This window comes from Python bivittatus, unplaced genomic scaffold (genome assembly GCF_059951505.1).
Source record: "Python bivittatus isolate LINGU-HERP-01145 unplaced genomic scaffold, Pbiv_v1 ctg000330_np1212, whole genome shotgun sequence".
NCBI classification, from domain to species: domain Eukaryota; kingdom Metazoa; phylum Chordata; class Lepidosauria; order Squamata; family Pythonidae; genus Python; species Python bivittatus.
In genome coordinates this window covers 5,476,594-5,501,201 of record NW_028277058.1, presented here as the reverse complement: position 1 = coordinate 5,501,201, position 24,608 = coordinate 5,476,594, and the positions used below count along the sequence as shown (strand labels likewise).

The 24,608-nt window shown below is 36.8% G+C and overlaps 2 protein-coding genes across 3 annotated transcripts in view; one reads left to right on the top strand and one right to left on the bottom strand.

Moving 5' to 3' along the window:
* Window positions 1-2,737, bottom strand: part of MOV10L1 (Mov10 like RNA helicase 1) — a 52,642-nt gene extending 49,905 nt beyond the window's left edge. Inside the window, exon 1 of the mRNA XM_088141654.1 lies at window positions 2,599-2,737. Within this exon, the coding sequence (XP_087997780.1) occupies window positions 2,599-2,683 (85 nt within the window). The 5' untranslated portion in view covers window positions 2,684-2,737. The remainder of the gene's footprint in view (window positions 1-2,598) is intronic.
* A 143-nt stretch (window positions 2,738-2,880) lies between these two features.
* MLC1 (modulator of VRAC current 1) lies at window positions 2,881-24,379 on the top strand. 2 transcript variants are annotated; one of them, XM_088141653.1, is made up of 14 exons: window positions 2,921-2,982; window positions 6,200-6,274; window positions 6,378-6,516; window positions 7,341-7,524; window positions 9,934-10,023; window positions 11,416-11,469; window positions 11,562-11,663; window positions 15,034-15,135; window positions 17,427-17,498; window positions 17,589-17,705; window positions 19,019-19,075; window positions 20,496-20,618; window positions 22,421-22,588; window positions 23,832-24,379. In XM_088141653.1, the coding sequence occupies exons 4-14, from the start codon at window positions 7,345-7,347 to the stop codon at window positions 23,904-23,906; spliced, it is 1,140 nt and encodes a 379-aa protein (XP_087997779.1). In that variant the 5' UTR covers window positions 2,921-2,982; window positions 6,200-6,274; window positions 6,378-6,516; window positions 7,341-7,344; the 3' UTR covers window positions 23,907-24,379. The 2 variants fall into 2 exon arrangements, with proteins under 2 accessions (XP_007427622.1, XP_087997779.1); XM_007427560.3 differs by lacking the exon at window positions 6,200-6,274 and having other exon boundaries at window positions 2,881-2,982.
* Window positions 24,380-24,608: the final 229 nt, after the last annotated feature.

Sequence of the window (24,608 nt, the reverse complement as noted above, 5' to 3'; positions counted from 1 at the left end):
ATGCCCTTCAGTACTCCTCGGCGGCGGCACCAGTGGCACTAGGACTGAAGCAGAGGTCCTGGGTGGTGGCAGCCAGCTGAGACTACTGAAGACCCTGGGCCTCTACCTCAGCCCCAGTGCCAGTGGCGTTGCCACCACCATGTGCCATTGTGCAGGGTGGCCAAAAGGGGGGAGATAGGTGGGTGGGGAGAGTTGAAGTGCCTCTGCAGTTGTAAGTGCGGGCGGGCTGCCAAGCACCAAAAATTTTGATCACATGACTGGGGGGGGGGCGTTGCAACAGCCATAACTTTGGGGACCAGGCATAAGTACCATTCGTTCAGTGCTGCCCTAACTTCGAATGTTAACCGAGGACAACCTGTACCAGCAACTCTCCATCTTTGGCTCTGTCATGCTTCTGCACTGATTCATACATTGCCTTTTGTTCTTTAAACTTGTTTTCAAAATCTTATCAACTCCATCTAACACACTTTCTCCTTCTTTCTTTTTCCCTCAACTCACTCATATATCAAACAGTTCTGCAGTTCTCAGCACTCATTTTTGTATTCCATCTACAATCTACACTCATTCATTACCATTTGTTCATTCTTTTACCACATATACTTAAGTACATATTCCTCTAGCATTCATTTCTAACATATATAATTCCAGATATAACAAAGTAGATAGAAGACAGCTCTTCTACCTAGTCATTTTTGTTTCTTTGCCAGCAGGCCACAAAGTGGCCACTCCTTTTCTACAGTATTTGCATATTCTTGGAAAACTAAATTTATATTTATATCATCAAAGTGGATATTTTGCTCACCTGCACATTGAATAAGCCAGTATAATTTAAACTGCACACAAACTCAACATATACAATGTACTGTTTCAAATACATGAAAAGCTGAATGCATATCTATTTTTCTTACAATAGATATACTTTTTCTATTTTTCTTACAATAGATATTACTTAAATTAGTATTCCTAATCTACACATCCTAACATCCCACCTAGCATGAAGGTAACAAAAATACTACTCCAACATAGAGAGCCAGTTTGGTGTAATGTTTAAAGGGACTGAGCTAAAAATCAGGAAACAGTAAGTAAGTAAACGGCACAGACAGTTCTGAATGCCCCTAGGAGGGCACATATAACACTGCTGTTACGTGAGCTGCATTGGTTGCGAGTTTGCTTCCAGGTCCAATTCAAGATGTTGGTCATCACCTTTAAAACCCTTCATGGCACAGGACCGGGTTATCTGAGGAGCTGTCTCGTCCCGGTTACTTCAGCCCGCCCCACTCGGTCCAGCAGAAGGGGCATGTTGCAGACCCCACTGGTCAAGGAATTTTGACTGGTGGGTTCAAGGCAGAGGGCCTTTTCTGCTGTGGCCCCCACCTTATGGAACAATCTACCTCTCGAGGTCTGGTGTGCCCCCACTCTCATGGCCTTCAGGAAAGGGTGAGCCTAGCTGTGCCAGAAGGCCTGGGGGCCGGATGGGGGCTCGCACCAGTGGAGGTGGCTTGTGGGGTGACTGACCTTGCCCCCCCCATCATCTTGAATGTTTTTAGTATTTATGTACAGGGTTTGTTGTTTAGATTTGATTTTTAATGGATTACTTATTTTAACTATTTATGGGGGATTTTTAATTGTTGATGGGGTTTTTGATTTTAACTGTGAGCCGCCCAGAGTGACCTGTTGGGGGGAGATGGGTGGCATACAAATTTAATAATAAATAAATAAAATAAAGTTCCACGGAGCCCCACATTAGGCACAAAGCCAGCTGAGCGACTTTGGGCCAGTCATTCTCTTAGCCCTAACACTTTGGGGAAATGTTGCCAAGAAAACTGCACAGACTTGAGAAGTCATAACTGACTTCAAAACTTGTGTCTATGTATGTGTGCATGGGTATCATAGCAAGTAGAGGAAATCAAATTAGGGAAAGCTTATTCATATTTTAATCTGCATGCTGTGTTCATAACTATAGTGAAGGGGTAATGGCTCTGTGTCCTCTATATTATGCTGAACAGTAAGTCCTAGCAACCCCAACTGGCATGGCTCTGAGGAGAAACACCACGTTGTAAAGGGCCAAAGATTCCCCAGTCTTGAACAATCAATGCAAAGTAGCAGTTTTTGCATTAGGCTGATGGGGAAAGCCGTAACTGATATCTTCACACCACCACAGACCTGTCATTTGGGGCACATCACTCTCAGATGATGCTAGCCCTTAGGGCTGTTGCTGTGGGGAAAACATTTCTCCTGTATGCCGCCTTCAGCTCTCCGAAGAAAGGAGGGATATGAATGCAACCAATTAATAAGCTGCCTAATGGAGGACCAAAACCCCTAAGCACGACTAGATGAAAGGAGGAGTTTAATTGTGGATGGGGGGGGGGTTTGCAAGCCACCCAGTCTTCTGGAGTGAGTGGCCATAACAAATCGATTAATTAAATTAATTAAGCTGTACTGCTGTGGGCCTAACAGCTTGCCTATTAAACTCAGTGTTTTCTTTCTTTTTCGCACAGAAAACTATGATTTGAATTCGCCCCCTCGTTGCACTTAATTCCACCTTCCAAGCCATTATCAGCCCAAGGAAAAGGCACCAAGTGACCTCCGCTCTTCTACCTCTGGCTGCTTGGGACTCCTCTTCCATCTCCAGATCGGCTTTCCGCCAGAATAACGAAAGGCCCTTGGACAAGAGTTGGAGCATCTCCCCAAGCCTCCAGAGAAACCCCGCTCAATCGTCAGGGAGACCTCCTCTTCCTCCCTGCAAACCAAAACCCCAGGAACCGCGCCACGTGCCTCCCGCCCCCTTTCTTTTAGCGGCGGGCAGGCCGGCCGCGCTCCGCCCCCCTGAGAGGGAAGCGTTCTCGCTGGCACGCATGCGCGCAGCTGAGGGGAGGGGGCTTTCCCGTTGGTGAGGGGAGGGCTGCGTAACGGGTACGGGGAGGGGGTCGTCTTTTGCCTTTTCCGCATTTAAATCCCGCGCCCCCTCCCGTCTCGTGACAGGTGGGTATGATTTCTGTCCCCCCCCATTTTGTCCTCAGCGCTTTGGAGGGAGTACCTTTTTCCACAGGAATGGCTTCTCAGCTTTCCCGAAGTTGTCGGCCGCTCGGTGTCTCGCCGAAAACTCTGAAGCGGACCTCGTTTCCCACGTGGCGCCCCGATCGGCTATTTCCAGCTCGGCGCTCTTCCCGAGAGTGGGACTACGGCCCCCATAATCCACAGCCGTTTGTGATTGAGGACCTTTGGAAGACGCACTTTGGACTGCATTTTCATGGGGAAGCAAACTCGCTCGCACACCGAGGAGTTTAAGATAGATGGATAGATATCTCTTATATACATATATGTATATTGTGTGTGCGTGTACACACACACACGTATACATATTGTATATATACTGTGCATATTTATCATATACGTATATATTGTATATATATATTTAATATGTTATAGATATCTCTCCATATATATATATACATACGCACACATGATATAAGATATAACTGCAATTAGGAATAATTTTCTATTTTATTTTTAAAGCCAATGCTGGTGCAGGTTTTGGTAGCTTGGTAGAAAGGATAACATTCTCACATTGCGCTCGTGACAGTTGATTGAGTTCTCAGGATTCACCCAGTGCAAAGGACTCCTGATGATTGCATGGATGCAACCATGTAAGGGTTGAGGGGGTCAAAAAAGTCAAGATGGCTACTTTGCTGTGTCATTGAAGTCCTGGCAATCACCCCCTGCAGGAAATGATGTAGGTTTGTTGATGACAGAATGAAGGTGGTTTGCCTTGCCCTTTTCCAGGGTGTTTGTTGACTTCTCTAGTCTCCAGCCATGATACTGTCATGCAAGTATTAAACAGGACTGATCCTGCTTAGCTTTGCAAAATCAGCAGTTGATCAGGTGTTTCCATTGTTGCTATGCCCTAAATCATGGTTTACAGAGCACTGAACATTTTGATCCAATACCAAATAATCCACATTATGACTGAAAGCCTGGGTCCTCAACATGCCTATGAATACCTTCCCTGTTGTTTGCCTGGTTCCTTACTCTACCTGACTTTTTTTTTTTTTTTTTAACATTAGAAATAAATAAATGAGAATCTAGCTGGCTGCAAAGCCCAGCCCAGGCCTGGGGATGTGCAGAATGTCCTGTGCACAAACCAAAACATGCATGTTTGATGTTTCGGTCCATATGCAGAATGAAACGGCTGTTTTTTTCAGGAAATGAATAGAAATGTGTCTGTTTTGGGCAGAAGAGCAGGGGAACGAACGCTGAGTGCAAATATCAATTACATCAGCTGTGGCTAATGGGAGGGAAAAAAGGGCAAGAGCTGGGAAGATTGGGAGGCAGGCTGCCTGGTGTGATGTGCCATGCTAGGGCATCAATAGCAGCTAGTATGGGCACAGAGGGAAAGGAAAGCACTATAGAAATGGAGGGCAGCCAGCATACAATCATATAGAAGAAAGATTAGGGTCCTACCCTCACCAGCCTTGTCCTATTCTTGTAGGATCCCTCTGGGATCCCTTTGGACTTGGTTTCAGCTGAAATCCAGCACAACCCAATGTTTCCAGGTTTAGTTTCAGCTGAACTGTGGCCAATCAGAAACAGTTTGGCACAACGGCTGGAATGTGAGGGTTTGTTTCAAGTTCAAATCATATTTTCTGTTTTGTGCACACACAACACCAATCTCAAGTGTAGTTTATATCTCCAGCATTTCCTCCAGGGCTCACATAGACCACAGAGGCGTTCTTAGAAAATAAAAAAATGGAGAGTGGCTACAGCCCAGATTTTTTGGGAAAAGTGTGTTCCTCCCGGGGGGGGGGGGAATGAAAGATATACTGAAGTGGTAAAAGTCCAGAGTCCGCTTTTATGTGAGTTGGGGGGGGGCTATATAAATATGATAATAAATAAGCTACTTTTGGGTGGCTAGAGGGACTGTTAATGAGCAAACTTAACTGTTTGCCTTCCGGGGGTTCATGATAGAGCATCCCCAATTTATGAAACTATCCATAGGCTGCTCTCAGAAGTTCTTGGCTGAAAGGTTTATTGGCTGAAAAAAAATGCCCTAACTTAGTGCAAACCAGAAGGGTCATGACACACATAAAAAACAAGCAGAGATTTGGTCACATTGCCGTGTCCACCATCTTGAGTTTTTTTTTACCTCACTCTGTGGATACCCCTAGTACTATGTATGAACCCATGTTTGGGAGCAGGTCTTAATACACAATGAAGAAGTGCATACAAAGCTGTCTGAGGCACTATAATAAGTGAAACATAATGGCTGTGTTGACACAACAAATGAGTTAGAGCTACCATATGTGGGCTGCCATCTAATGGCCATTTGGAGTTTTGCAACTCGGATCACATAGCCCTGGTGTATGTATACAACTGGATGGATGTATATGTAGGTCTGCGATATAGGTGGGATAATACATTTCAGTACTTGAGAACGCTTGCATTTAGCTAAAAGTTATTGTAATTGTAACTATTTCCTTTTTGCCAAGAAAAAAAAAGTCTCAAAATAATTTCTCTTAAAATTCTCACAGACAAAAAGATGGCTTTTCAGGGTTCTGTGCTTGAGTTGTTTCTTAGTTACAAGGAATGTTAAGGCAGTACAAAAGACCATGTCATCATTCCAGTTAACAGTGTGCCAGTAGCTTTAGAGAAGATGGCATTTTTATTTATTTAATTTCCTAACAAGTAGAGAGACAAAGAGAGATTAAATGAAACAAAAGCATTTTACATTCCCTATGAGAGTATATTTATTTGTCTTACTTTATTTTAAATTTCTCTCTATAAAACCAGATAAAATATATAGAAATGTGAAGTTCATGTAATGTTCTTACCTAATGCACTAAATCAAAACACTGAATAATAATATTGTTCGTATTTTCACACCTTGTTCTTGACCTTTAATTTTAATGAAAGTTAAAGACATTTGAAATTAGTGAGACTTTCAAGTGGTCATATTTGAATCTCTGTCATAGAGTCACTGTCCATGTTCAAGTCCCTGACTCCTTTTTTCTTTTGATCCTTTTTTTACAACACTATTTTTATTTTGTGGAAAAATGTAATTATTTTGCAGGTATGGCATAGGACAACCTATGTGTGTCTTTTCAAACGTTAGGTACGGTAAATTGTATTAGGATTGAAATTTTAATTACTCAGTATCATAACGTGAATATGATTAAACACTATTATGTATTTTACTTCTCAGCAGCATGGAACCTTATCTTGAAATCCTTAAAGCTCTTCTTGAAGACTGTGATGGAAAAAACCTTGTGAAAACATGGTGTAGTAGTTTTGTAGTGTGTTCTCTTCATTAACATTCTGTTGGCATTTTTATGTTCCCTTGCCTGAGTTTTTTGCTGTGCTTTTGTTCCTTGTATGAATAGATCCTGTTGAAAGCCAAAGTGGAAGAGCAAAATTTTCAAAGGGTGCATGAATCACTATGCAGTGAGACTATAACAAAGTATCTGGACAGCTCTGCTCACCAAACTGTTCAAAGTTGACTATTAAACTTCTTAGTTCAAGGTATGTATGGCTTTTTTGCAGGACTGATCTATGCATGAATAAGTTATAGTAATCAGTCTATTTTGTAAGTAATTTAAGAGTTGAAAAACTGCATACAATTGATTAGTTGCGCTAATATAGCAAAGTATTTTGTCATGCAATAAGGATAATTACAATTGAAATGTCAGGTTGAGTAAAGATCCTGTGCCGTTTTTCTACTATTTGCTGATTTTCATGCCCAAGTAAAACTAAAGAAACATTACATAAAAGAATAGTTATTCAGTTCATGATAAAATTAGTCATTATTAAGAAATTGTGCTCATACATTGAAATTTACTCAAATCTAATTAATAAGATCTATTACAGTTTACATCAGCTTCTAGAGACTACTCTTTTCAGTTGCATGGTATTTTGTAAGGTACAATAGAAAACTGTGAAGTAATTTAAAAGGTAGTCAACTAAAATTAGAAATATATTTATTAAATAATTTATTCCTTAATCCAAAACAAATTGATGTGGAACTTAAACCTCTTTGACAGTGTCAAAATTTGCCATCTAGTAAATAAATCTGGGATGAGAGGTTAATATCTTTCTATACTAATATCTATCATAGTCTTTCTATGCAGTGAAATGTGTGGGGCAATATGTATGTTAGAGTTTGTAATACTGCATGATAAAGAAAACTGAAGATACTAAAAGAAGCAGGGAACACTGTAATTATTAATATTATTATTACTGGATTTTTATCCCACCTTTTTAAAAATATATATATTTTGGTCAACTCAAGGCAGTGAACATACATTTGGAAAAGAAATGAAAATGAATATTTTGTTATCTCTTTAAAGCATTATGACAAAGGAAGAATCTTACAGGGAAGAATTTAGTTATGACAGGATGCCAACTTTGGAGCGTGGAAAACAACAGAATGGAAGTTATCTTCCAGATATTAAATCTAGCAATCTTCAGCTCTCCAAAAGATTTCAACCTTGTTTCTTTTATAAAACATGGATTTATTCATTGCTGATGGGGGTAAGTATGAGAAATTATTCAGGCCTATTTTAGTCTAGATACTTTTGGTGTACCAATAAGGGAAAACAAAAATATTATTACACTGTCATCTGTTTAACTCAGGTATAGGCAGCTTAGGGCTATGTGCAGTCCTTCACTTACAGTAATTTCAAATATTCTCTGGAAAGGATCATTGCAACTCCTGGTAAAAGCATACAGTTCATTGCTTTGTGACTGAAAAGAAAAAAAAAAGGGAATCACAAAGAGAAAAGAGTGTCCGAATACAGGGGTCCCTTTTAGCACTTGTTACACCTGGTGTTTTCTTTATTCCCTCATGTGGCATTGCCATCAAAGAAAGTAATGGGCATAAATTTGCTTCCAGCACTGTCAATGCAATCTGGAAGAGTATACATTATAGAGTGTAGTTTTACCAGAGAGCAGTGCTGCCTAGGAATTATCTCCATGATGACTCACTGAAATAGATGCAAAAGGAATTCTGCACCACAAATTATTCCAATGAAGTTCATGAAGTTCTGATCACAATTCTTACTCCCAGAGTATTTTCAAGAAAATGGGTGGGCCTTATTATCCACAGTTCTACTACCCATGGCTGTACCTTTCTATGATTGGTAAAACGAGACCAGCCCTCATGATCTGTACTAACAGATTATCTGCACTTTTTGGTGTGTGATTGTGTTTGAAGGAGGACTCTTGTAGTGTTTTTAATGTATTTTACTCATGCACATAATAGCATCTGTATGTTAAAGTAAATCTTTTCAAGGTTATCTGGGTTTTCGTTACTTTTGGCTATTAGGCTAGAACAGAACCCATGTCAGTAACAAGGGACACTATTTCTAGAGAGCTTGTATTTGTTTTATGTAATACGTATGACGCTCCCTTGCTTTTAAATGAAGTAGATGTATGCCAGATACATTCAGCAATATTGTAATGTGGCTTTTGAATCTTGTGATTAAGTTTTAGGGCAAGTGTGGGTTTGTTTGAGGGGTTGGAGCTTCTTGTTCTCCTAGGGTGCTACATTCAGTGATCAGTGACATTTTCAGAAGGGACAGGGCTGATTTTTTTTCTTACCCTTTTTTGCTTGATTTTACAGATAGAAACGAGAGTGGAAGATAAAGTACTCCTACTCTCAGCCTTAACTTTCTCCAAAGCCTCCAAATTCTTTTTCTATGAATGATTTCAGGTGGTAGAGGTTTAAAAGTAGGAATGGGAGCAATTTGCATTCCTACTCCCATTCTCACTCTTAAACTACTGATGATGATGATGATGATGATGATGATTTATTAAACTTGTATGCTGCCCAACTGTCAACAACTCTGGGCAGCTCACAACAATCAAATAAAGAAATTACAGTAAAATCAATAAAACATAAAAAATAAAGATAAAAGATGGCAAGCACGATGAAGTGAGGGGTCTTACTCTCCCTTGCTCAAGGCCTTTCGTGGGTCTTCTAAACAACAGCAGAGTGGGGGCCATCTGGATCTTGGGGTGGGAAGGCATGATGGTGATGATGCTAACAACAACAACGTTTGTGGGGAAAATGGAGGAAGACATTTGGGGGGGACATGAAAAATTGCAGCACCAATATGGGACATTTAGGTTCCAGATGTCACTGGAGTGAACTTGGAGTGATAGTGGGCTGTGTAGGATGCTGGAAAGCCTCATACAGCCTATTGGTTGGCCACCCCTATTTTAGGTAATATATATAGTAAGAATGAAGATGAATTGTCTTCTCACTCCCAGCTCTTCCTATTTCTTAGAAATGTTTACTAATATAACATGGCTGTAACAATTGTGTTAATATAATTTATATATTAATACATGTACATAATTAGTGATAGTGATTTTGGCATTGAAGATTCCATCCCACTATTGTTACAGGTTAAATGTTATTACTGTTATTACTAATACTGTAGTAGTAGTACAGTGGCTCCTGAAGATTTTCTCTAAGTAATTTATGAATAAGAATGGCTTTAAAATATTTTGGAATGGGGATTATATCATCAGAAAATGTAAGCAGACTATGTCTATTTAGTTACTGCATGTGTCTCCCAAGGAAACATTTTATATTTCTTTTGCAATATTACTGACTTAATTAATTAACCTGTTGCTGAATTCTCATATTTGATAAACGAAATATAATGACAGAAATATAGTTTGCTACCTATACATTAACAACAGTTGCATAGTTAAAAATATAATGCTATAGAGAAGGGAAAAATTATATGCTTCTGTGAATCTGTATCACATTCTCAATGTATTTCTTCATATGTATTTTTCCTTAGTGTAATATGAATACTTATTTTATATTGCTGCCAGATATTATTGCATAATAATTCTAGATTTTACATAGTTGCTTAGTTTTATCTCTATATTAATCAATATATTACTTGTCATATTTCTACATTTCAGACTTGTATTCTTGTTACCGCTGGATTTTCCCTTTATTTGGGAAATGTTTTTCCATCTGAAATGGATTACTTGCGCTGTGCAGCAGGTTCAGTAAGCATTCTCAAACATTGCTGTGATTCCATGAAAATGTGAATTAGAATTACAATTTCATTATTTAATTTTCATTAAACTTTATATATTTCTGTCAAATTCTCCATATTGCAAATTATAATGCAAATCTGTACATGTATGTCTTCTTTGGCTTCCTAGCTATTGGTCACAAATAAATTATTTACCATAAAATTATTGTATTTTTTTGCCAATTAAACACATTTTTTCTTCACCAAAACAGATGTAGAATGATCCAGCAATAGCAATTTGGTTTATATATCCATTTTAATTAAGTTATACAATGAAATGGTATTATTAGCAATTTCAGGAAAAAAATCAGAGTGCCCCCCTCCCCACAAAATCCTGTGAATGTTCTCTGCTTCCACAAGAAGCTAAAGGTGGTAGAACTATTTCTGTAAGTGTATGTGTTTTATATTTGTGAATATATAAATATGTCCTAATCCAGTAAATAATAGTTAACATATGACTTAATTATAACTAATTTGTTCTGTTCATTGTAATGGGACTTTGTCTTTGTTCTATTTGTTACAGTGGGACTTTGTCATTAATATATTTGGTTGGATGGGAACTTAATGTGAATGAAACTTTACCATCAGCTATTTTGGAACTCTGAATTCTTGCTGTAGCACAGGAACCATTCAGTAGGATGGGAACTAAACACACATTAATGGACTGACACAGAGATGCTTCATTCATAGAATGCCATATAAGGACTGCAAAAATCTGGACAACCACTAGATGGAAATAAACGATTAATTTTTTTGTATCTTCTTGCTGCCATTTAATGGATTTTTGCAGCCCAGATAGGGTATAAAGAAAAATGTGTTTAAATTACCAGTAGTCTCTTAAAATCATCTCATAACTTGTAAAATCTCAGCAGGTGGCAGCACTTAGTTAAGGTTGTCAGGGTTCAGAAGCTAAGTAGAGTCAGTCCTGCTTATGACTGATTTGGAAGACTACCAGAGAATACTAGAGCTACAAGCTGGGCTGGGAAGTTGAAAAATATCCTGGAGGAAGGCTCTGGAAAACTCTATACAACTCTATATAGTTGCCAGGAAAACTATAAGGTTGTGTCCATGTAGCCCCTAGGAGTTGAGTTTGTCTTGCGGTTGTCTATTTTTAAGATGCAAAAGCCCACAAGCACATCTAAAGTATGACTTTGGTATAAACTTTTTGTTAAAACAGCTTTGCATAATTTTTAAAGATATTATATTGTTTAATTATCCCCCCCAACTTAAATGATTGGTATAGGATTTCAGCAGTTTAACTATGTTGAAACAGAACTTGACTTTTCTATCATATGTTAAGTACCAAGTTGACATGAAATACATATTATTTTTTAAGTTGTTTTCTTAATGTTTTTTGGCCTAGTGTATTCCCTCAGCAGCAGTGAGTTTTGCCATAGCCAGAAACAAAGCTAATGTGGTAAGTCCTTTAAATTTAGAAAGATGAGTAACATGTTATTTATGTATTATTTTAACTAAATGAGAAATGCAATGTTCTTACTGTTTTTACAGATACCTGATTTTCAGTTTCTGTTTGTTTCAACATTTGCAATCACAACAACATGTTTAGTTTGGTTTGGATGCAAGCTTGTCTTAACACCTACAGCAATAAATGTGAGTTGTAAACAACAAGTATAGAATGTTTGAACAAATCAATTAAGTGTTGTATCAAATGATTTGCTGCGCATTAAGTGACCATTAAATAAATTAAGGGATAGATAAAATACAATTGTCTATCAATAGAATATAGCCAGTAGATTGCATCCACTTGTATGTTTCATTAAAATTTGTTGAAGTTAGAAAAGTCATAACCAATTTTTCATACAAATTTCAATTATATCAAAGCGTGACTAACTTGTTTTCTAACCCAGACTTTCTGCTCAATACCTAATTTCTTTGTCAAGTATAATCTTTTATTATTTTACTTTTAGATGACTTAATGTGCCAGGTATTATGCTTTACTACATAGTAAATTATCATTTATATCTGAGGGCCAGTCAGGGAGGTTGGTTCACACCATTATATATATGTTTAGGCGCATCAGAATTTTTGCTGATAGTTTTACAAATTACAGGTTGATACCGAAATCCTTTGGTTCTTAATTTCTGTATATATTGCTTGAGATCCAGAAGTATTTTAACATTATTTCAATGTATAGAAAACTAAAATGAAACATTTCTTCACCATCTATGTATCTTTAGTCTAAAGAGATAGTATAGGAAAACATTTGTGATTTTTAAAATGTTGGGGATATATTTGGGGATTCTACTTCTGCTTCTTTTCTTGCTTCTATTATCTTTTCTTGCTTCTATTATTCTTGCTTTATATATTTGAAGCCATGATATTATAAAAAATAATTCTATCATACCATGAGCTTAAATGTGCTGATAATTTCTCCTTCTCTGCTCAATCTGGCTGAGCAGATTGAGGCTAGACTAATTTAACATATCTTCTCATCATTACTCTCCAATGTTAGCAGTTTGTGCAATTCCAGCCTCGTTGTATGCAGAGGATATAGTAATTTTGTCTGTCTCTCAGGTGGGAATGAGAAGGGCATTGAGGGTGTTGGCTTTCTTTTGCCTAAAAGAACAACTTGTAGTGAATTATCAAAAAACTAAAGTGCTAGTGTTTGCATAACACAACAGTAGATTACATAAATTGCAAATTGATGGGACTCCAGTAGAGCAGATATGTACTCTTGGGCTGCAGTTCCAGGCTTCCTTATCTTGGAATGCACATTTCTCTTATTGGGCAAGTATGGCCCAAAGTAGCTCCACAGCTGTCTTAAGATTCTTCTGTTCAAAGGAGCACATTGTATTTCTGCAGCTTGCAAGGGTTTTCTTGCTAAGGTCATCTCTCATCTTCTTTATGGTGCTCCAATCTGCATTTTTACAAAGTTTAATATCTTGGAAGCTATCCAGTTCAAATGTATAAGAGCAATACTCACAGTTCCAAGATGCACTAAGAATGCTGTTTTATGGTTAGAGACAGGTTTGGTTTCTCTGGGTGCCAGAGCCTGGTTCTGTCTCCTTAATTTTTGGTTGAAATTGATTTTTTCTCCTGTGGGTCTGGCTCCATTGGTTCTGCAAGACCATTTTAAATCAACCTGGCTAACAAAGCTAATAGCAAACTCCAGTCCTTAGGACTATCTTTGAAAAGTCTCTGTCCATTAGGGTTTGAAAATGCCAGGAGTCATCTTAAACAACGTATCTGGGATATTGATTTTCAAAGCAGGTTAAGCCTAGTATCCAACCCTACAGTTTATGGATTCTTTTCAAATGGGCATCTACCATCATTTTATTTCTCTTCAATTTCGTTCTGAATTCTGAAATTTCGTTGGACTTTCACCTGGGCCAGGTTGGATGCAGTTCTGTAATTCTGTGGGGGTGGTATATAAACATCCCTTTTCAGCAGGTCTTATGTCCATGTGGAGATGACTCTATGGAATCCCTAAGCCATATGCTCCTTTGTTGCTCTCTCTATAGGGAATCAAGGAAGATATATAGTTGTCCTACTTTAAAGAACTACCCTGGTAGAGAGCACAATGTCTATCTGTCACTGCTTCTATCTGACCAGGACCCTGACATATCTTTCCAGGTTGCCTAATTTTGTGCTATCATTTGTTTTATCCAACCTACCTTCAGTTGACGTTTAGCACAAATTTTGGTGATTGCCCTGCTATTTGTACTACAGTTACTACAATAATGTATTTTATGTAATTTTATGGCATTTTAAAAGTTTTATTAATAATTACAAGCCTGTGTATTTTATTGTTCTGCTTTCTGGTCCAAAGGCCGTAATAAAGGTTTAATGATGAACGTATGGGAGACTCCACAGTTTAGTAGAATACCTGCTTGGTATGCACAACGTTCCATGTTCAGAAACCATGGAGAGTCCTGTCAATTAGTGATAGGGGCCATACTGTGTTACACCACAGTTTGTTTAACCATGACTCATTAAATAAGCAACAGTTGACTAAGCCAAAACTAAAATACAATATGTCTTAGCATAATGTAGGAAACCAGCTGTTCTCAAAAGTACTATGCTATTTATTTGTTTATTTACTTTGATTAACTTATATCTTACTCCAGTTGCTTTGAGGGGCATATCCCCCTGCAACTTTGAGGGGTATACATATCCACCATCTATAATTCAGGTTAAAATAATAACAAAATTACAATTAAAAAATCAAAGCATATCTACATATGAAAACACCAGTAACATCAATTACATTAGACAAATATTCTGAAGCCAGAGGGAACAACATTACAATATCTCAGTCCCCAAGGACTGCTGGAACAGCCAGGCTTTAATGTCCTTCCTAAAAACCAGTTGGATGGTAGAAGTCAGATTTCTGGGGGATGGATCAATGGACACTTTATGGCAGTTTCATCTGCTTCTATATTCCTAAAAGTTACATTTCCAATACCATTGCAGTCCAAAAGGTATTGATCTGGGTACTTCCAGATGGAGCTGTTACTGTACAAATGTCATTTCATTCATGGAATTTTACTGAAGTGGTGGTACTTCAGATCCAGTTTTTTTCAATAACGGCTTTCCCATATTTTCTTACTATCTTTCCATCAATTTTCTTGTCACAGAAAAATCCATTAAGAGGGAAAGATGAAATTGTCACACAAAGATTTTTTTTTTATTGATAGCATTTAGGGGCCTTTTGTTTGAAAGTACTGTCTTCCTCTTTGGGTATATGTGCAGATGGTTTCCTGTGTGATTCAGAATTCTTTATTCATGCCTGTGGAATTCTTTAATTTTGAGGGATTGTACTGGAACTATTCAAATTAGGCAAAAGATTAATGCATGAGAAGCCATTTCACATTAATATCTTACTACGGTATCAGGATACATTTGTAATTACTGCCATTGCAAAGATAATGATTTAATCTAATTCAAAAAGCAAGGTACAGCAATAATTGTATCAATACAGTTATGTTAATATAAAATATTGAAAACATTTTGTCCATAGATAAATTTCAACCTGATTCTCCTGATTCTGCTAGAAGTTTTCATGGCAACTACTGTAATAATATCTGCTAGATCTAATGAGGAATGCTGCAGGAGGAAAAGGGTAAGGTTGCCTTTTACTATTTTTAATACAGTCTAATGTCTTCTTTCCACATGTATTACATATCCCTTTTTTCAAATCAGAATAAAATGTTCCTTTCTTTATTTGTGCATAGGGATTTGGAGAATATATTCCCTTTTATTTCACAAAAAATATAGTCAATATACTGTTCTCTCGTGCTACTGGAAGTTATTCCTTGGGTCCCATTTCATTTAAAATATAACTCATAAACACCTATTTTATTCATGTCCTTCTAATTTCTGTATTTTATATGTGCATTAAATTTTTGTGTACAAACATATGGCTGACGTTAAGATCAGAAGCTTCCTTCTTTCTTTTGAAATAATATATTTCTTAAATGTTAAGTCCATAACTATGTTGTAATCTTTCCAAGAAAAATCCTGCCTTAATCATTTTGTTGTAAATGTATTTGTGTGTGTATCTCAAACCTTACAGAATATAACACTTGCAACACCTGTAGTTAGTGAACATATATAGACTCATAATTTAGTGTTATAGGAACGCGGTGGCACAGTGGCTTAATGACGCTGAAAGTTGCCGGCCAGAAATGGTCGACGCTTCAGCGGTTCGAGTCCAGCCTTCGCGTTAGCAGGGTGAGCTCCTGTTTCCTCCCTAGTTCCTGTCAACCCAACAGTTCGAAAACTCACATGAGTAGATAAATGGGTACTCTCACTCTGGTGGGAGGAAAAATGCTGGCGGCGCCTTGCAAAAGGAGTCGGGAGCAGTTGCCGGTAAGCATGAAAAACTGTGCGTGCCCGAAAAGGGCGCGAAGCGACGGAAACCCCGCCTCCTGCGCTCGCCAGCTGGGCTCTGCTCTAGGAAGGAGGCTCTGGCAAACCACTTCCGAAACAATTGCCTTGAAAACTGCAAGGACTTGTCCAAGCAGTCACTGCAGAGTCGGTAACAACTGAGCGCAGATTAAAAAAAAAAAAAAATAGTGTTAGTTTATTCTGAAAATACTATAAGGAAGCTATGACCTTCATTTTGCTCATCATTTTGCAGAAGAATAAAGCTATATTTCTTTAACTGTAACTTCTACTTAACCAACCAAGCTTGAATGTAGAGGTGCCTTACGTGAGTAATGGTACCTACTCTATGAGGGGGAAAAAAAATAAAACTTCAGCACAAAGCCTTGAGAAATCTCTTGCAAGATGTCTCAGTATGCATTTTTTAACCAAGTCTGCTAACACAGTGTGTTGCAAAATATGCACAAGGGCTTGCAGTACCTCAAAGGTTTTAATGCTTGCATTAAAACATTTTTACTTTACTCTTTAGCCAAAATGGCTCTCAGGGTAGCTTACAAAAATCTGTATTATGACAGTACCTGCCTATGATTTACAATTTTAAATGTATGACTTATAAAGGAAAATAGGTGGAGGAAGAGAAGGGAGGGGGGCAGAGAAGGAAGGTCAGACACCTTTTGAAAAAGAAATGCATTATTATTAGTGTTCAACAGGGAAGAATAGTTCAGGTAGCTTTCTGGAATAGTTGCTGTCAGATGATAGCTGAGAGAGGACCACATAAAGTTGTAATAGCCAGCTCCATAGTGTTCCTCCAGGTCTTGTGGAACAGTTTTTTGAACAATCCACTGCCACAGTTTCTTAGACTGGTGCATTTCTGAACATCTAGTCTTGTGTCTAATCAAGCTTTCCCCACAGATTTTTTTTAAGACTGTCTGTGATTTCACATTCTGAACAGTCATCTGACCTTAAGGAATCTACTGTCTTGATCACATTTGGAATATTTTCCACTATCATGCATGCTTTGTAAGAAAGATGCAGTTCCGTTTTGAACATTCCTCAGGGCCTTCTGGAGACTGTATAGGAAATATGCGCAATTCCTTATTAATGTATGAATATTAATGATGATGTATAGATCATGTACATATTTGCTACAAAACATGAATATACACAATGACAGGTTGATATATACGCTATATGTTAACAACTGATCATACAATACGTTGAAATAGAAGAAAGAAAAAAATGTTGTAGCCAATGTCTTATATCACAGTAATTTACATTACTTTTCAAAACATATGTACAGAGGACAGAATAGAAGAAGGGAAATTTTTTCTCATATAAAATATGTACAAAGATAAGTGCTGCAGTAGTGATGTGTCTTTAAACATAAGAATCCTCTTTTCTCAATATATGCATACTGTATGCTAAAACGTTAACAGTATACTTCTCTGTCAATAGCTTCTGTAGATTGATTGTTAGTGTTTGATATTTTTACTTGCTTGCTTACTTTGATAATCTTTTCCCTTTTAGACAACTATTTATGATAATAGTAGCACATTGAATAATGTCAGCTTCCCAATACGGATCCTAAAATCCTATTCGGTAAGGAAATTGTTTTATCATTCTCTAGGAATCTTCTAGGAATCTGTTGCTATAATCAAATTCCAATCAAATTACTCTTTTTTTTTTAAGGTAGTAGAAGTAATTATTGGAATTTCTGCTGTGTTTGGAGGAATAATTGCCTTGAATATGGATGTATTAATCTCAGGCCCGTACCTTTCGGTCACTTTTTTTTGGATTTTAGTTGCTGTAAGTATTACCCAATTGAATGTAACTTATTTTTATTTTCAAAAATTAATTATCAACAATTACTGTCATATCCTCTGGATTAGGAGGTAAGAACTCTTATAGTATCTATAAACTACCTTGAATATTTTCCAATAACTTGTCTCAACAAATAGAAATAATTGGAGGACATTGTTGTATCCCAATGTACAACAATGTTATAAAAAGGGATCCTTGTCCTTTGTAGGTAGTTTATGCTTTCCATCTGTTTCATTTTACTTGAAACTCTTGTCTCAAAAAGATATATAGTGTATCAGGAATGTGAATCACAGCAAATAATATATAGCTTGTTAAAAATATATTTAGATAGTTGTTTTTTTTTTATCTGCACTCAGTCGTTACCGACTCTGCGGTGACTGCTTTTGGACGAGTCCTTTGCAGTTTTCAAGGCAAGGTGTTTCGGAAGTGGTTTGCCAGTGCCTCCTTCCTAGAGCGGAGCCCAGCTGGCGAGCGCAGGAGACGGGGTTTCCGTTGCTTTGCGCCTTTTTTCGGGCGAGCGCGGCTTCCGCGCTACTGGCAACTGCTCCCGACTCCTTTTGCAAGGCGCCACCAGCATTTTTCCTCCCACCAGAGTGAGCGTACCCATTTATCTACTCACGTATGTTTTTGAACTGTTGGGTTGACAGGAACTGGGGGAGGAAGCAGGAGCTCACTCTGCTACGTGAAGGCTGGGCTCGAACCACTGAAGTGTCAACCATTTCTGGCCAGCAACTTTCAGCGTCATTAAACCGCTGCGCCACTGCGTCCCCTTTTATTTAGATAGTAAGTGAAATTAATTACCTCAAATATGAGTTAGATATTATATCTCCCCATGATGGCTATAGTTACTGCACATTTTCCTCAGACAATTTTTCTGAGGAAACCAGTAGGAGATACCTTGGGGGATAAGAGTTTCTCAGGCCAGGGATGCTGAAAATATCAACAAACAACTACCACCTAGCACTAAGCATGAGACGCACCAAACCACATTTCCATTAACTAATGAGAGAAAATTTAAGAATTTTAAGAATGGACTACAGTTCATTTGCACAGAGGGTAATCAGCTATTGGAGGTCGCTTCAATCTTGGTATATAATACTGTAAAGATTCTTTCTTAAGCCATACCATGTCAAGGACAGAGAAGCTTCAACTAAGCATGAGATTTTACTCTGAGTTGTCTGGGTACAAAAAAACAAAATTGTGAAAGTACAACATAATAGGATCTGCCATTCTTTTGAAATGTAGCTTTCAAGGATTCTGACTCTGAACATTTTCTCATATTTGATTTTTTTTCTTAGTGTTTCCCCAGTGCCATTGCAAGTCATGTTGCTGCTGAATATCCAAGCAAATGCTTGGTAAGTCCACTGTTAAACTAACTGGATGATAACGGATGATAGCCTCATAAGTGTTGCTGGAATAAAATAAATTGGTCCTTTAGATCTATCTGCATGTAAGCAAAAATTAGATTGGTCTTATGTTTTTACCTCAAATGTGTTTTCTTTTTTCACACAATCTCTAATTGGGAAACTCTTTTATTGGGAGATATCATAAGATGCACATTGGTCCAATAAAGGTATTGCTGCATTGTTTGGGATCTTCTTTTTCATTGATCAAAAAGTTATTTTTTAAATTTCTTTCACATAATTTATGAAGGTAACTTAATGGACCCATTATTGGGGCCATGTGGAAACTGATCCCACAAGAGTTGCTGAAAAAAATGGCTCTACAGGATGTGATACTCTTCAAAAATGTCTGTCCAGATATGATTAGTGGGACAAAATGGTTGTATATCTTTCCATCTTCAAACATTTCAGTCCCTATTTCTTGTAACTATTGTGTTATTTACAGTTTTGCTGTCTGTTCTCTGTTGTTTCCCATTCATGTACAATTTCAAACTTCATTATTTTTACTTTAAATCTGCTCTTTTGCATGGCTCTGTTGCTACATATTAATTATACACCTCTTCTGTACTGTATGTTATGATATAGGCTAGCAGTGATTGCGGGGAGGTGTCAAAAAAATCAAAATGGCAATTGCAGCAGTGTGATGAAGCCCTACGCTTTTGTATATGTATGCAATGTAGATGCACATGCAAAAGGAGTAGGATTTTGATTGTGCTACCTTGACTGCCAACTTGACTTTTTTTACCCCCACCCCCCACCCCCAAGGACATCACTGATGTATTTAAAGTAGGGACGCCTTAAATAATTTAATAGCATATGCAAAACAACTTCCATTGCATGCCCAAGTTTGTACAGGCTTGCAATCGAAATGAATTCTAGTCCAGTCAGAATATATATTGTTTTACTTTCCTTGTCATCCACTTAGTGGTTGCTGTCAGAACCTCAGCTGAGCTTAGTATTAAGTTCTGACTTCTTTTTTCAGCCATTTTTGTTTGGATATTTAGTTCAATCAATCAATCAGCTTTATTGATTAGTCTTACAACCATATCAACCCAGAGGAGAAACATCAGCAAAAGCAAAACAAATATCTAATACACAAAATCCATAATAGGTTAAAATATATAATAATAAAATGAGATATCACTGAGTGGATATTTAGTTGTTTGGGGTATACATGTTTTAATATAAATACCTGAAATATTCATCTGTTAATTTTTAATATTCATTGTTCATTTCTCTATGAATATAGCTTAATTAAAATCTTTGTGTAAATAAATCATGGTATAACACTTCTGATGACTATAAAAAAGTGCAGATTAATGGATATCTCTTCTTAGCAGCTATATATTTCATAACATTTTCTTTAATTTAGGTGGAAGTTCTTATTGCCATAAGCAGTGTTACGTCTCCATTGTTATTCACAGCTTCAGGATACTTGTCTTTCAGTATAATGCGCATTGTGGATATGATTAAAAATTATCCACCAACAGTTCAAGTATGTTTTATTTTTGAGTTAATACATAATAAATATTCTTGTATGTATATTGTGTATAGGTCATAATGCTCTGAGCAAATAACTAATTTCTAATAAAAGAAATTCTATGATTTATTAAAACAAATGTGACTTGACAGCATTTTGGAACAGAAATGGTAACTCACACACATTGTGTGTTACAAGGGCTTTGGAGAGTAGAGTTAGAAAATGTGAGCTGGGAGCTAAAGGGACAGCAAAATCAAAGAGGAAAGATTGAAAACTTATTTAAATTAACGAGGAAATACTTGGCTGCAGGTCTACCAGTTAACGCAGAATTTTAAAGAAACTGATGGATACCAAGTCAAGACTAGTGTATGTATCTAGCAGTTGCACTTGTGCAATTTCTAGTTTTTGTAATGTTTTAGAGATACTTATCAGTTGACTGAAATCAATTTATGTATCAACAGGGAAAAATATTTGCTTGCAAATTTGCATACTGCCAAAGACATTCATTTAGGAAAGAATTTCAGTCACTCACAAGTTTCTTCTTGCCAGCTGTGGTAACATGTGCTAGTATTTCTAATCACAGATGTCCAGAATAAATGTTTCAGACACAAGTATGAAATTAGGAAATCTAGTGTATTCATCATTTTTAAATATGTTGTTATATAAAACCTAAATTTGTTCAGGTAAAAAAGCGGGGAGGGGGTGCTGTAGCGCGTTGCCTGTACCAAAGCTTATTTATTTGGGGTTCAATGACCCTGTTAAAAAGAACAAATTTACTCCTAGTTGTCTTTCTTGGAATAAATATACTATAACACCGTGTTGCAGAATTCAAAATTCTGTAAGGAAATAAAGAAAACCACTATCTTTATTTTCTACAGGACAGAAACTCTTTTTTGTTTACAAGGACAAACTAAATCTGTTAAAATGTAACAACTCAGCAGCTTATATATATTCTGTATGTAAATATTCCTGAGTGCTTGTGTTTAATACTTAGGAAACTCTTGCTAAGAAATGATAACAAAACATAGCAAACTAGCCTTCAAGAACACAAACATTATTAATCATTGAACTTGAAAAATGAATGATCTTTGAATGTATAGAATTGCCAGAGCCTAATACAGGTAATCCTCGACTTATGACCATTTGTTTGTGACTTATGACCAGTCCTTGCACGTAAGACCATCGCAGCGTCCCTGTGGTCATGTGTTCAAAATTTGGTCACTTGACAACTGCACTATGACAGTTGCAGCATCCCGAGGTCATGTGGTCACCATTTGCGACCTTCCCAGGGGACTTTTGACAAACAAAATCAAAGGGGAAGCCTGATTCACTTAACAACCATGTGATTTGCTTAATGATTGTGGTGATTTGCTTAACGCCCATGGCAAAAAAAAGGTAGTAAAATCAGGTGCAACTCACTTAATGACTGCATCGCTTAGCGACAGAAGTTCCGGTCCCAATTGTCATAAGTCGAGGACCACTTGTACATGCCTCTAGAACCAGTTTGGTGTAGTGGTTAAGACACCAGGCTAAAAACTGGGAGACTGTAAGTACTAGAGCTGCTTTAGGCATGAAGCCAGCTGGGTAACCTTGGGCCAGTCACTCTCTCTCAGTCCTAGGAAGCAGGCAGTAGCAAACCACTTTAAAAAATGTAGCCCAAAAAACTGCAAGGACTAGTCCAGGCAGTCACCAGGAGTCAACACTGACTCGAAGGCACCAACCAACCAAAATGCCTCTAGCAAATTTAACATTTAGATACAAAAGTACATAATGTTTAGCATATCTAAAATGTGTTTTGTATATTTGTTGATTTTTAGCAGTCTTATGATGTGCTACTTTTGCTTCTAATGCTGATGCTATTAGTTCAAGCTTTTTTGACAACTGGGACAGTCATCCTATGTGTAAATTTCAAAGCAAAAATGAAAATGCATGATTCGTTGTGGGCAGGGGCACTAACAAACAAACAAGAATACAAAACAACAGAGGTGAGTAATATTGACAGATTAAATTTCATCACAGAATATTGTTAATAATTTTAATTTTATTGTTCTCAAGATTGCTGAATGTTGGTACCTATATTCATATAGATTTGTTGCAATTATTCATTAAAATGTGCAGAATGTTCATTTATATAAGAAGTGAATGCTTTACATCCACAATTCTTTTTGATATGCATATGTCTATATCTAGCAGAAATAAAGTCAAATTCACCTGTTTTATGCATTCATCCCAAATTTTATCTGTTATTTAAGACAGCACCTTTTTCTCTATATATTTATATAGCTGTGAACTTGGTCATATTCATCCCTTTGTATTGTTGTCTTTCTCTTTTAGGAGTTCTTACTCTGAAGTCCATAAACCTCTTGGGGGTCCATGGATAGATTTTAAGGGGTCCATGAACTTAGATGGGAAAAAATTACAATTTTATTTTCACTACTTTATTTTATGCATTTAAATACATTTTTCTGAGAAGGGGTCCATAAGTGTCACCAGACTTTTAAAGTGGTCCATGGCACAAAAAGGTTAAGAATTCCACTATACTTTGTTTTTCTTATATTACTTGACTTTTTAAGCTTTTTAATTACTTGACATAAAAGTATTTTTTCTTGCTTGTCTTACTTTTGTAAAATATCATATACACTAAAATTGTTGCATAAGTAAATATGAAAGAAGTTTAAGCCAGTTTATTAGAGTAGACTATGGATTATTTTTATAGATTATAAGAATACATTAAAATTTTATACACAGTTATTTCTGATAGCAATACATGCATCATAGTTAAGGAAATATATCTGTGCACTTATTGCCTCATGTATTTATTAATCAAACAATATAAATCAGACTTGTGATTAGATTTATTCTGCATTTTTTAACGTAGCAGAAAGCTTGAAACAATAGTGCATGGGAAAGGATTTTAAAATATTTCTTAAATGCCATTTTAGAAATTGAATTGGCATCCTGAAATTTGCTTTAATTTGCCTCAGGAGGAAAGCTGACATTTGTGCCTATAGTAGCTACCAAATTAGAGCAACTTGCTGGTTTGTTCAGGAAAATAGTGGAAAAGGTTAAAATCCTCTTGCAGCCCTGATGAATTAGGGAGCTATTGTATTTATAATCATGGAGATATGTAATCATTTATCTAACTTATCAAATCATGATTCCTTATTATTATGGATTCTTCTGCACATTATTCTCTGTTCCATTCCTTGATATCCTTTTTTGTTTTAGGTCTCGAATAACGGCATGAAGGACTTTGACAAAGAGAAAGCTTGGAAAGCTGTTGTAGTGCAGATGGCTCAGTAATCTGCACTTGGGGAACTGAGCCGGGGATATGCTAGGGAAAATTAATTTTTGTATTTACAAGGGCTGTGGTCTTAGACATGAAGCAACTCATTTCACAGCAGCTCCATTGACCAGAATGGCTTGAAAATCTTTCTTGCATCAGAATATTCTCAATAAATAATAACATCCTTTAAAAGTAATACATCTTGTTATGATAGTATGTGTATTTGATTTTAGTTTAACATTTTAATTTCAGTGACTTTATTTGCAAACTCTGATTTTACAGCAGTCATTATTAATTAAATTTTTTGACCATATGAACAGTTAACACAAGTAACTGAATTAGTTTTGTTTATGGCAAGAGACTAATGTAATTGCTGGTGTTTAGTTAATACGCAATTTTAAGCAAGTTTGTAACAAATACATTTTACCATTAATGCTTTTGTTGATGAATTTTTAAAGAGTTTAACTTGTTCTTTTGGATAAAATAAAAATCTTTACTGTAAGTCAGTTCTAGTTAATGGATTGATGTTGTTTTAACTAAAATTGGAGAAATACCACAATTTCTGATAGATGTCGCTTGCAGATCTGATCATACAAACACATGAGGTTGGGTTCATACATTATACAAAACCAGAGTGTGGTTTTAACATCAAAAGGAGAAAATAAATAAGCTCATGTTTGGTTTAGGGCAGAAATCCAAAGTTTGAAATCATGCTTTTA

Coding starts and splice junctions, on each gene's coding strand:
- MLC1 (XM_007427560.3), top strand. CDS start 7,345: ATGACAAAGGAAGAATCTTACAGGGAAGAATTTAGTTATGACAGGATG. Junction 11,664..15,033: donor TAACACCTACAGCAATAAAT/GTGAGTTGTAAA, acceptor TTTTGTCCATAG/ATAAATTTCAACCTGATTCT. Junction 17,706..19,018: donor TTTTTTGGATTTTAGTTGCT/GTAAGTATTACC, acceptor TTTTTTTCTTAG/TGTTTCCCCAGTGCCATTGC.